At 45.1% G+C, this 13,540-nt stretch overlaps 1 protein-coding gene across 3 annotated transcripts in view; it reads right to left on the bottom strand.

Moving 5' to 3' along the window:
• UPF2 (UPF2 regulator of nonsense mediated mRNA decay) overlaps nt 1-8,315 on the bottom strand; it is a 68,075-nt gene extending 59,760 nt beyond the window's left edge. Inside the window, exons 1-2 of one of the 3 annotated variants that reach the window (XM_037387453.1) lie at nt 8,172-8,315; nt 2,403-2,782 (exon numbers count right to left, since the gene is read on the bottom strand). In XM_037387453.1, coding sequence (XP_037243350.1) covers nt 2,403-2,764 — 362 coding nt within the window. In that variant the 5' untranslated portion in view covers nt 2,765-2,782; nt 8,172-8,315. Of the gene's footprint in view, nt 1-2,402; nt 2,783-7,590; nt 7,876-7,988; nt 8,010-8,171 lie in introns of those variants that run through there. The other 2 variants (XM_037387454.1, XM_037387455.1) reach the window with 2 other exon arrangements.
• Between the last annotated feature and the right edge of the window lie 5,225 nt (nt 8,316-13,540).

Genomic DNA, 13,540 nt, shown 5'->3' with positions numbered 1-13,540 from the left:
TCTTAACAGAAACTGCTCTTCTCCATTTTGCTCGCTTTGACTAGGGTAATTTAATTTTCTTCATAGAGGCTGGTATGGGGTCATGTTTGGGATTTTTGCTGGACACAGTGCTGGTAGCAGGCGTGTTTTCATTACCACTGAGCAGCACTGACACAGAGCCAAGGCCTTTTCTGCTTCTCACACGACCCCACCAGTGAGCAGGCTGGGGGTGCACAAGAAGTTGGGAGGGGACACAGGTGGGACAGCTGACCCCCCAACTGACCAAAGGGATATTGCAGACCATACAATGCCACGCTCAGCGGTATAAAGCTGGAGGAAGAAGCAGGGAGATATTTGGTGAGATGGTGTTTGTCTTCCCAAGTAACCATTACACATGACAGAGCCTGGCACTTGCTTGCCTTACTGTATATTAGTCTAGTCCTCATTAGTGGCTGATTTTTGCTTTCACTGCTTGTTGTAGTGCTGTATTGCTTATCATCTCACTCTCCTGTGCCTGTGAACATTATGGTAACAGCAATGGCGATGCACCTGGGCTGGCAGATGGCCAGGGCATCACTAGTGTTTTGGTGCTGCTGTACTGGACAGGCTGGAACTCCAGTATGAACTCAAGTCAAAAGGACCATGACCTGTGGATGAGTCCACACAGGAGCAGGACACCCTGAAGCATCTGTGGTCGTGGATAAGTCCATACCAGAGCACATGTATCTCAGAGCATCTGCAGCCATGGTTATATCGGTGCAGCCAGTACACCTCTGAAGGGACTGTGGCCCATGGAGAATGTCACACTGGAACAGGTGCACCTCAAAGCATCTGTGGATGTGGGTAAGTCTATGCTGCAGCAGACATACCCTTGGAGAGACCGTGGCTCACAGGTGTAAGTCTCCACTTGGAGCAGGTACACCCACAAGGGACAGCAGTCTGTAGGTAAGACCACACCAGAGCACAGGCAAAGGAGTTCACTGCAACATAAAGCCCAATGGTCTTGTTCACATGGACCAGGGATGGAGACTGTAGCTTTAAATCATTGTAACCCAGGATTTGGGATGCATGTTAGAGGAATTACTATAGCAGAAACTACCTGTTGCTAGCCAGGCTAGGAGCACGGGGAGGAGTTTACTGCAACGTTAAATCCTACAAACTGGCCCAAATGGATCAGGGGTGGTGACTGTAATGGGAATACTTTTAAACTGTTTTCACCCATTATTTCAGTTGCATGTTACACAAATGACTATACCAGAAACCACCCAAACTAGTGGAGGACAAGTCTTACAAGAAGCAGTGCAAGTGCAGCAGTGACCTGACCTGAGCTGGCTTCGGTGCCCAACACCTCCATGCAACACACCACCTCTCCTGTCCTGAGTGACCACCATAACAGATGGAACACAAAGTCATGGACTCAATGGACATTTTGTGGACTTTTGTAGACATTTTATAGGGGTCATATAAAGACTAAGGGAATGACATCTATGTATTACATCAAAGGACAGGAGAGGGGGTGGTGGTTAATGATGTTCTAATGGATAGTGTGACCTTAGCATGATGTAAATAGTATGGAATAAGGGCAGGAGAAGGTGCTGTTTTGGGCTGGGGTAGAGTTAATTTTCTTCATAGGAGCTGGCATGTGGTTGTGTTTCACATTTGTGTTGGAAACCGCGCTGATAACACAGTGGTGCTTTCCTTATTGCTGGGCAGCGCTTACACAGCATCAAGGCCTTTTCTGCTCCTCATCCCACCCCACCAGCAAGTCAGCTGGGGGGCACAAGGACTTGGGAGGGGACACAGCCAGGACAGCTGGCCCCAACTGACCAAAGGGATATTCCGTACCATATGACATCATGCTCAGCATATAAAGCTGGAGGAAGAATTAGAAAGGGGAAGACATTCGGAGTGATGGCGCTTGTCTTCCCCGGTAACCATCACATGTGGTGAAGCCCTGCTTTCCTGGAGATGGCTGAACACCTGTCTGCCCATGGGAAGTGGTGAATGAATTCCTTGCTTTGCTTAAAGACGTGGCTTTTGCTGACTTTACCTCAACCCGCAAGCTTTCTCACTTCTACTCTTCTGATTCTCCCCCCCATCGCACTGTGAAGGGAGTGAGCGAGCAGCTGTGAAGGGCTTAGTTGCCCGCTGGGGTTAAACCACAACATTTATTCAAGCATAATTGTGCATTACATGGTCATCACATGGAAAATACTATCAAAACCCCATATTAGAGACTAAAGTAACAGGTGTTAGAGGTGAAAACCCAAAACTACGTAGGCATACATTACAAAGCATACCCAGCTAGCCATGTAAAACACTACATAAGTAACTCAAACAGTTAACCTTTTATAATTCTGCCCACAATCCTGACAGCAAGACTACAGCATTTGGCACAATTAAGCCCTTAAAAGACAACTTACTTCAGTTGAGCAGCTGCTTCTTCTTGTTTCTTTTTCTCTTCCTCCTCTTGTTTCTTTCTCTCCTCCTCTTCAAGTTTCTTTTTTTCTTCTTCTTCTTTCTTCTTTTGCTCTTCTTCTGCCTTTACTTTATCCTCTTCTTTCTTCTTCCGCTCCTTGTCTTCCTTTTTTCTTTTATCTTCTTCCAGTTTTTTCTTTTTATCTTCTGGAACCTTTAAAGTCTCTCTCTTCATGCCAACTTTGACGTCTTCTTTCGGCTTCTCCCTGGTGCTTACTGGTCGCCTTTCACTAAATTCTTTTTCTTTATTATTTAATGTAGATTCTTTTTCATCCATATTTGCTGGCTTTTTCCTCTCAGCTGGCATTGTGTTACCCAGGGAAGTCTGGAGAATCACAGGAAAATAAATACTTTTAACTTGTTGATGTATTAGCCATTTCCACAGACCACCCATGCTCACTTAGTTCTTAACCAAGTAAGATAACTCACAAATGTCTCGCCAGAATAAAATACAGCTTTAAAGTAAGTTTTATTGAACTAAGGAATGGACCTAACAACAGGTAAAATCTAATGATTTTGTTATGGCATTATACTGCAAAATTGTCTTCAACAAGACTTGTGAAGTAAAAGCATTTGAAGTTTTGACAACCAGAGGAATACAAAACTTTTTAACAAACTGAAGCCCATCTGGAAAAAAATAATAACCAAGACTGACAAAAGCAAAGTATTCCCAATTTTAAAATAAGTATTTGATTCATCAGCATGCACCTGCACCTCACTGATCTTTCCACACATCTCCTAAGCATACTCCCTCTTCCAGAACCTCTACTTAGGATCACAGGATAACTAGATAGATAGGACCTCAAGTGCGTCCATCTCCTGTTCAAAGCAGGGTCAGCTATGAGGGTCAGACAAGATAGCTCCAGGCTCCAGTCTTTAAAACTGCCAAGGATACAGACTGCACAACCTCTCCAGCCAACTTGCTCCAATACCTGACTGTCCTCATTGTGCAAAGGCATCATCTTGCCCCCTCCTTCTCAGCTTGAGAAGATTTCTCCCCAGTCTTCTCAAGCACTCTTCCCCATAGCACAAGTACCAGCTGGAAGAACATGCTGTGCTAAGATGTACACACAAACCTCCCTGCCAGCAGAACAAATGGAAGTAACAGAAAAACAACAATTAGCAAGCATTATCAATGGCTCCGATTTGTATTTCTTTCTACTCAACCAATGCTATTCTGGAGACTCATAGGAACTTCAGCATCTTTGGGGTTTCTAGCCCTCTAAGCTTTAGTTTCATTTGACTAAGGATACAAAAGATAACATATAGTGAACAAGGGTAGAATCACAGAATAGCTTGGATGGGAAGGAAACTGTGGAGGCCCCCTAGTTCAAGCCCTTGCTCAAAACAAGGTCAAATCAGATCAGGGACTTAGCTATCTAAGTTTTGAGTATCTCCAAGGACAAAGATGCATCGGTCCCCTCTGGGCCCCTGTTCCAGTGCCTGGATAACCACACTGTGAAAAAGCTTTTCCTAATGCCACCCTGGAATTTGCTATGCCCCGTTTTATGTCTATTTCTTTTCATCTTATCCCTGTACAACTTTGAGAAGAACCACCCAGCTCCATCTTCTCTTTAACTCTCCCGTTAGGTTGTTGTAAGCAGTAGCGAGACTTTCCTCTCTCTTCTTACAGATTAAGAAACCCAGTTCTCTCAGACCCTCTTCAGATACGTCCTTCAGCCCCTAATGACCTTGGTGGCCCTCCAGTGAACTTGCTCCAGCATGTCAATGCCGTTCTTGGAACTGAGACTGCACAGCTGGATGTGGTGTCTAAATTTGTTTTGCTAAGCACTAAACAGAGGGAAAGACTCACCTTCCTCAACCAGCTGGGTAACTTGTTACTACAGTCTAGAATGCAGCTGGCCTCAATGCAAAGCATTCTGCTGACTCATGTCCAGGATCAGATAGGGCTGGACAGGACTGAAAGAGGCACCTAGAATCACCTAAGCCTTATTTACTTCAGGTTAAATTAACTTCTTAAAACAAAAAGTAATTTTCACATATTTACGTGCTTCCATTTAAGCACATACATAGGCAGGACTGGTGGGACACATTGCAAGTGATACCTCCTAAATAGTTTTTTATTAGTAACACCAGTTTGATTCCCAATTACCACCCCTACTTTTGCCTTTCTCACATTTTACTCAGACTGGACAATGAAAATATGCTAGATTCACATGGATAATGAGACACTTGCATTCCAATGTAGAGTGCTTCTAGTATTATTTTTAACTATTTTTGAAAGATATTTATAAGTAAGACATCATGCTAAAGAAAACCTCTGTTTCTAACTAAGTATTCCACCTTCCCCCACCACCTCTCAATAAAACGACTTGTATACTATTCCATAAGGAACACTGTGCTACAGTTTTTTATATGCTTGTCCAGGTCCTCTCAAGAAAAAACTGTTTACAAAAGTCCACAGTATATTCAGAAATGGGCAATGACAGCTTCCCAATGGAGAACCTATTTGGGGCTTGGCCTCTCTGGCAGCAAGTGGCAACAGCGCCAATGAAGAAATCTTTGTTCTGACACCAACTTACAAAAGTGAGACCAATCAAATCGGCATTGCTTAAGCAAGTACTAGCAAATGTGGCTCCCTAACGCATGCCTACAACTAAAAGGTTTCACAGTTCAACATAATCTGAACTCCTTAAATTTCACAAACACTGATCTACATCATCTTAAAACAACATTATTATGCAATGAGTACTTAACCAAGAGGGGGAAATCAACAAAACCCAAACAACTAAGCATCGCCCCCAAACCCCTTCATATTAGAGGTCTAAACTAATTTTTGTGCCCTGTAGGGCAGTTAAGTGGGACCTGCTCCTCACACATTCATCTGAGGGATGCGAATCCTCTACAAGTCCCGTTTCAAATTCAACATAACTATTTATTAATCTTTTCTCACTATGAATGCACATTGGAAATTCCATCACTTTGAGACAGCTAAAGCATCTCTCCCACCATTTTTAAAAAAAGCGTTTTGAAAGGGAAGCTTTTAGCATTTAAACATCACCATAATGTCCTACTACTAAGATTAGGTCCATTAGAACATTGCGTTAAGACTCTCCAATAATTGTATCAAAATGTTTTTCACCAAGAAGCCTATTAAACAAAAAGAACAGAGTAACACATTCATTAAAAAGAAATTTAGATTCCAGAAGATAACAACTTGGGAGCCAAGTTTAAAAGGAAAACATTGGGAAAAAATGTTTTCTTGATTAAAGACATGCTGGAAAGGCAAGTCACAATTCCAATACTCTGGCTTTTATCTTTGTCCCCCACCTGTTGTCAGTAGGGCAATTCAATTGATTTGTAAAACAAAAAAAAAAACCCACAAAACAAGATATGCAGCTACACATGTAACTTTTAATGCAGTTGCTTACAAAAATCATCACAGTTCTCAAACCCTTATTAAATTTAGGAACTCAGATTTCTGTTTTAAAGACATATCTGACATTTGGCTTGTACAAAAGCAAAATAGTGAAGATAGGATAAAAAGAAAAGGGATGGAACATAATAGGATACATTGTCATCTTGGCCACAAGGCAGCATTATCCACTTTTCCCTACGAACACTGACTACCAAAATAATCCCAACAACCTATTTTACAATAGATTTCTGTCCTGTATCACGTATCTTACAATACTCCTTACTACCTGCTATGTACATAGCTGCTTATCTCACACTTCTGATCATACTGCCAGCTCATTTATGCCTAACAGCTACTGATGGCAGGAGGCAGGCAGTGCGGTTGCTGCCTCCAAGCTACACACAGACTGATTCAGCGGTCAGCGCGAGTGCCAGCAACAGCACAGACAGAACAGAACTGTCCACTGAGCATATGCTATCACCCTTCCCTCAGCAAGAACAGTAATGTAGCCCTTGTTGCTTTTCCTCAGCTGCCTGTTCTCCCAAGACCTGTAGAATGTTTATACCTTCAAAATATCTGCCTAATTTGACTGAAACTGGCTGAAAGGTTCAAAAGTTGCAGGAAGCAAAGAAAAATGGAAAGAGACAGGTAGCAGGCTAGCCTGGCTCTCATTTCCACAGGAAATAAGGCTGAAGATAAACACTTTGGTCCAGATTAAGAGAATGGCAAGAAAACAGTAAGAAAAAGTTAACCATTAAGAGAAATTCTATTTAATACCTAATGTTTATGTGAATGTACCGATGAAAAGACACAATAATGACATGAACTTCATAAGCAAATAAATCAAAAGAACCGGTGCTCACAACTGAAAATCAGAAAGAACAGAGAAGACAGATACAAGACAAGCATCCATGTGCTTCTGGACTCTTGACAGTCCATTTCCGTAGTGACATTTAGAAGCTTTAATACTCTATCTTCTTCGTTTCATCACTTACAGATGCTATTTTTCAGGAGAAAACCATTTCCCTTAATTTTTTCTATTATTTGACATACCTTAACTCACTCCTAATTAAGAAATTTTTTATTGTACCTGAATTTCTACTTAGTTTTTTTTCATGCTAATCCTGCTATTTGAAAAAGCAATGGGACTGAGCTCATGATACTGTAGGCTCAGAAACTTAAGAAATAAGTCTTGAAATATGCAGACAACATTTAAGAACAAGAATCTATGTACTTACTCTCAAGGAAACCAAAGATTCATATAAGGTATTCAGCATCACTAACTCATTCACCATTCAGAACATATGGATAAACAGCAACACCCTGGCCTGATACGCTTAAACCCTCTCAAATCTGTAAGAACAGCCTACTGTCACAGACTGCACTACCATGAACCAGAACCTCGATCCTTACAAACACTAGTTGGGAGGGGGAAGGAATACAGCTTTATTAAATAAAGCATACAGAGATTTTTTTCACACTTTCTTACTGCTGCTGGAAATTTATCACATAAACATTCCTTTATGCAGCTACTCTATCACAAAAGAGATAAGGGAGGTGAAAGAATGTAAGTAAGACATCCCAGTCCTGACCATGTGAAAAAATTTCAGAGAGGAACAAACTTTTCCACTGTTACAAATCACACCCCTCGAAAATTAAGTTTCAAGAATCGAAACGCAATTAAGGTCTCTCTTAAAGCGAGGAAAGGAACATAAGAGAAAAAGCATGGTGAATCAAAAGAAAGTAAACTTAACCACAACTTTTGAAAGGTGATAGACTGAGCAAGCCAGGCAATCACGGTGCTGAGAAGTCCCCCCTGTGCCCCGGCAGGGGAGGCAGGCCTGCCTGACCAGCCGGGCAGTTTTACTTTCGATTCCATACGTCCCGGAGAAAGTGTTTTGCTGTCACATCTGCAGGAACACGCTTTTCACTGGGAAGAGGCCTACAGACACGCCACTAAATACACGCTGAGCAGAAGACTCCTCAGCGAACAAGCCTCCCCCCTCGCTCCCTCCAGGACGCCCCTCACACGCCGACCTGCGCGCGCAGGCCCTCCCGCGAGCCAGGCAGCCCCCGGCTCTGCCTCCCCCGCCCGCACCGCAAGCCCGAGAACAGCCGCCACCTGCCCCCCCCAGCGCTCCCTCCCCTTCACCTTCACGTCCCGCCCTGCCCCGGGACCCCTCAGCCCTGAGGAACCCTCGCCCCGCTCCGCCTCACGGCCCCCGCCCCCGACAGGCCCCCGCGCCCTCCCACCGCCTCCCGGGCCCTCTTCCCCACGCAACACGGCACGGCCCGGCACCGCCCTCCGAGCCGCCCGGCGTCCCCGCTCCGCTACCTCCGCCCGGTGCGAACATGGGCCCGGCCTCCCGCGGAGCGACGACTCCTCCGCCCGCCACAGCCCCCTCCCGGCGCGCGAGGCCCCCTCGCTCTTCTCCCCTCACGACGCCCGCCTCGTTCCTTGCCGGGGCGCCCGCCGCGCTGCCTGACCGACAGCACCGCCCCGGCCGAGCCCGCCGCGCCCGCCCGCGCCGCCCGGCCGCGACAGGAAAGGTAGCGCCGCCTAACCGCGCCGTGGTCGCGGCTGCAGCCGGCTCGGCCAGCGGCGCTTCCCGCCGGGCGGGATCAGGCGGTGCTGAGGGCAGCCCCGGGCGGGGTCCTGGCGGCGGGCGGCCCTGCTCGGGTTACCGGGAGGCGGCGGAGGCGGAAGTAACGGAGGGAGGGGGCGCCCGTACGGCGCCTGGGGGGTTGGCCCCGGGGTGGGGTGTCCGCGGGCCCCGGCGCACTGTTCGGCCTGTTGCTCCGCGTGTTGTCGCTGCGATGGCGTGTCGGTGGCCGTGAGCCGTCACGTCGCATGGCGCTCGTCGTCATGTTCAGGGTGGCCTGCCTGAGGGGGCCGCGCCGCGGCTGCGGGGCACGGGTGGCTGCGGGGCGCGGCGCTGCCTGAGCGGCTCAGCTGTCACCGTGAGAAAACACTGGGAATAACTCTGGCGTAACACCAAGTTACTACATCAGTAGCGATTTAATGAGTGTCGTCGGCTGTGTTGCATAGCCTGAAGCTGGTGCCTGCACTGAGGCCTGCTGGCTGTCCGGTGTGCCAGCCGCTTGTGCCTACCCGGTGTCCGGAGGCCCTTTGCAGCAGTCAACGTGCCAGCACAAAACCCCCCGATTTGAGGCACTCACAACCTGCGTGCCAGTTCCATGTCAGCTGCTGGGCAGCTCTGGAGGTGCTCAAGCTGGAAAAAGCTGGCACAACCCAGAATTCCAGATGATAATCTGCTATTTAATCCTCATTTTGAATCCGGATCCATTTTTCTTGAGTATGGGACAATGTTTACACCGCTCCACACCTAAGCACCCAGAAATGCCTGACAGTGCCAGCCGGCAGGCCTGGATGTGCATAACGAGATTATTCAGCTGTTAAAGCCACCTTTTTATTCAGAGGCAAGAGTCAGTCCAAATTTAAGACTGTTCACTGATGTAGAGGTTTAGGTGTACTCTACCCACCAGTACAGGACTAGACAGGTGGGTTTTTTTCAGGAAAGACCTCTCCTCCCTGTTTAAATTAATCACAGACACATCTAAAAATCTCTGAGTTTGAAAGGGCAAAGTCATGCTTATTATTTACACAGATCATTCCAGTGTCCCTACTACACAAAGATTTCATTTACTTGCCAAAATATCTGGAGTTACCAGGTTGATTAAGCTTGATTCACTAGAGAGAAGATCCATGTGCTAAATGTGGAAAAAAAGAAGTTAAATGGGGAGGCTAACTCCAGGCTAAGTGTTGGCACTTTATTTTCCAAAGGCACCAATCCCACAGCCTGTTAAAGGATGCCTTTGAATTATTCCTTTTTGAGTCTGTTTTGAAAAGGCGGACTCAGCATTATGTTAGGCTGATGTATCAGTTTCAGTGGCATTCCATCAAGAAATGTTGGCTTGTTTTCTTTTGAAGCATGATATTGCTGCCTTTTCTAACATGACTAAAATGCACTATCAAAATTTTGAAAGGAAACAAGTTCCTTCTGTATTTATACCACACTCCCACGCAGTACACCTGTGTCAGAACTCTGTTCTGTAAAGACCATGCAAGTAAATCTTGTTTTACCTTCGATAGCTCAGAAGGCTTTTCCTTGTAAAGTACCTGTTTCATCGGTGTACATACTGATCAAGTTTTCCTACTAACTTGCCAAAAAGAAAACCAGGTAGATCTCATTTCCTGAGCCTCAGATATAAAACATATCTTTCACTTTTTGTAATTCCTGAAGCTCTTATTCCCAGCTTTTTCAATATGTTTCCTCAATTAACTGCCACCAAACGTGGACACAGTATTCAGAGAGGAATCACAGTCGTGCCAAATACTGACCTAATGTAGAATCTGTAGGTGTCCTCAGTATTTCCTTGTAGCCAAATCCAGAAGATAATCTTTCTTGCCAAGTGAGCTGATATTCACATCACTTTTTTAGACCCATCTGTTTCAGTCCTATGATTTTCAGAGGTAATTCATAGCCACTATTTCCTGGAAAGGAGCTATGTTTTAATGCCTATACTCTTTCAAGGTATACAAGCTTGCGTCTCATCCTGTTAAAATAAATTGCATTTGCTTATGCCCAGTCCATCTTGACACTCAGATCCAAGTTAACCTCTCTTCACCATGTACCTCCAGCTGATAAATTTTGACAGGACTTAATTTGTGGGCAGTTTTTTCAGGTTGATATAGCTGCTGAAGTGGCAAGGACTATAATCCCTTTAGAAATACTCTCAGCTGATGATTTTCTGTTTAAAATATTGCAAGTTTAGATCTGCTAGGTAGTCAATTGCATACTATTTAGTATATATACAACCCTGATTTTCAAGCATTTCTGGTTTTCTTATCCAGAATATCAGGTACTATGAATCAGCCTCACACAGGAGTCCTCTAGGGCAGGCTCTCTGTGCCAGAAGGGTCAGGCCAGGAGAGGCTCCTTGCAAAGCTAGAACATATGCCCTTAGCAGTGGTGTTTCTGCTGGCACAGGCACCACTTTCTCAGATTTAGACATGAACCAAAGTCAACAAAATCTTCTGTTGACCTAGATATAGTTACAGCAAGGCTTTTGCCACGTCTAATCATGTCCTACGCAAGATGATTACACTGGCAAAAGTCTGCAGAGCACTTCAAATCTTTATTAACTGAATTTTGAATCACAGAAAATGCCCAACGAGTTAACTTGATGAAATATATATTCCATAAATACATGCTTAGACTTCATTAAACTGGTAAGTGAACCCATATATACAAATATGCCATTACTTCTCCAAGATCCACATTGTGTGATGGAATCATCTCCTTTAGTCCTTTTTAACTTGGGGAAAAAATTTACTGTTCAAACCCATTCCTATCAGTGCTAGTTGGGAAATACTCAACAAAGTCTCTATCTGCTTTAAAGCAAAGCCACAGTGCTATTTATTTATTTATGCTATTTGACTGATATTTACTTTAGAACTGTGGAAAAGTATTTCATCATCATGCAATCTGTCTGCAACTTTTGTCTTTTTTCCCAAGCACAGAAAGAAATATTTAACTATATCAACCTTTTTTGCCTCTCTACTGTCAACGCCAGGAAATCATGTAACGTTGCAACATTATTTTCAAGGTTTCTTTGTTCTGATATACATTGAAAAAAACAATATCCAAAGCCATATTTCCACTACACTTTACTCTGTTGGCATATGTCAACTGTCCTTCTATAGCTGCATCCTTTTGCTTTCTTTGCAGCATTAAAGGTTTTATTTAAAACATTTAAAGTTTTATTTTTCTCCCAAATTGGCTTTTCTAAATCTGCATAAACCCAGCCATATGAACTCAAGGAACGCAAGTGGTCCCTCTGCAAGAACTGTGAATATCTTAAAATCTGTGTCCAGCTGTGGTGTCATAACTGATTCAGTTGCAAAATGCAGTTCCACCTGTTCCAAAAGCATATAACCGTGGTTTGATGTGAAGGAAAAAAATACTCTTTGAGTTCCCTGTTGTGAAGGCAATATACAAAGTAGATTCATGAGCACAACCAAACCTGTGGAAAGGCAACTGGCCAGCTGCATTCACACAAAGTTTACTGAATGACAGAACGGCTGACATTGGAAGGGACCCCTGGAGATCATCTGGTCCAACCCCCCTGCTCAAGCAGGGCGACCTGCAGCCAGCTGCCCAGGGCTGTCCTGACAGCTTTTGAGTATCTCCAAGGATGGAGACTCTACAACCTCCCTGGGTGACCTGTGCCAGTGCTCAGTCACCCTTGCAGGGACAGAGCGTTTCCTAATGTTCAGAGCGAAGCTCCAGTGTTTCAGTTTGTGCCCATTGCCTCTGGTCCTGCCAGTGGGCACAACTTGTTCTCCTCTTTGTATCCTCCCTTCAACCATTTATGTACACTGATAAAATACCCCCAAGCCTTCTCTTCTCCAGGCTGAAGGGTCCCAGTTCTCTTAGCCCTTCCTCACATGTGAGATGTTCCAGTCCCTTCATCATCTCCATGGCCCTTCATTGGACTTTCTCCCCTATGTCCATGTTTGTCTTGTACTGAGCCAAAAACTCTACACAGGTGAAGCCAGCTGTGGCCTTACCAGCGCTGAGCAGAGGGGGCCTGCTGGCAGTACTTTAGTGAATGCAGCCCAGGATATCATTTGCTACCTTTGCTGCAAAGGTACGATTGCTGGCTCATGTTCAGCTTGGTGCCTGCCAGGAGCTCCAGGCCCTTCTCTGCCAAGCTGCTTGCTAGCTGGGTGGCCCCCAGCATGTGCTGGTGCGTGGGGTTGTACCTCCCCAAGGTGAAGTGAAAAGTTACTACATTGATTACTGCTTATGAAGAAGTGTTTGCCTTTAATTAGGGATCGCTTAACTTGGACAGGGAGCTCAGGGAGCTCAAGGACAGCTTTAATGAGCAGCTGGGGTTTGTCCTGAGCCCCCTCAACCGGCAAGATGTGAGCAGGACCATCCAGACAATAAATACTGTGTGCAGCTGCGTCATGGTGGTAACGCCACCACGCTTGGGGGTCTGGCCAACATCCCTGGCATGTGTGAGCCTTATGAATCATCAGATAGTGCACGCCTGCAATTAGCCTAAACTTAAAAGTTTACATACACTAGGTATATAAACTGGTTTTGTTTTTCACCAACTATGAAGGCTTGCAAGCTCCAGGATTGGGCCAGAAGCCTCACCTACGGGTGGATGCACCACGTAGAAATTCTCCCAGTTACCAAGAGACTCCTGGTGCCAGCTGCAACGGGGCTCCCAGCTGAAGGGTGGGCCTGGGCGGTGTTAAGGTGAGAATTCATCATGTCTCCTTTTCTTAGTCTCGGTAATGCTTTGCAGTTACAAATTGGTGCTTTGCTGCTGTTGCTTCTTTATCATATTGTACATAACTAGTAGTTTCCTTTTATCATATTGCATGCTATTTTTCTTTATTGTATCCTAATATATTAAACTGCATTTATTCTTATATTTGATTTGGAATTCATTTTTGCTTGGCAGCCAGTCAATCAGCAAAACACAGGTGCAGGACTTTGCACTTGTCCTTGCTGAACTGCACAGTACGGCTGTCGGCCTGTTTCTCCAACCTGCTGAGGTCTCCCTGGATAGCAGAATCCCCGTCATGGATCAGCCACTCCTCACGCTTTTGTTTCATGGGCAAACTCCCTCTGTGCCCCATCATCCCGATCATTGGTGAAGATG

Source organism: Falco rusticolus, chromosome 5 (assembly GCF_015220075.1).
Source record: "Falco rusticolus isolate bFalRus1 chromosome 5, bFalRus1.pri, whole genome shotgun sequence".
Taxonomy (NCBI): domain Eukaryota; kingdom Metazoa; phylum Chordata; class Aves; order Falconiformes; family Falconidae; genus Falco; species Falco rusticolus.
Note: the sequence above shows the minus strand (reverse complement) of the source record. Positions and strands in the feature narration are given on the sequence as shown.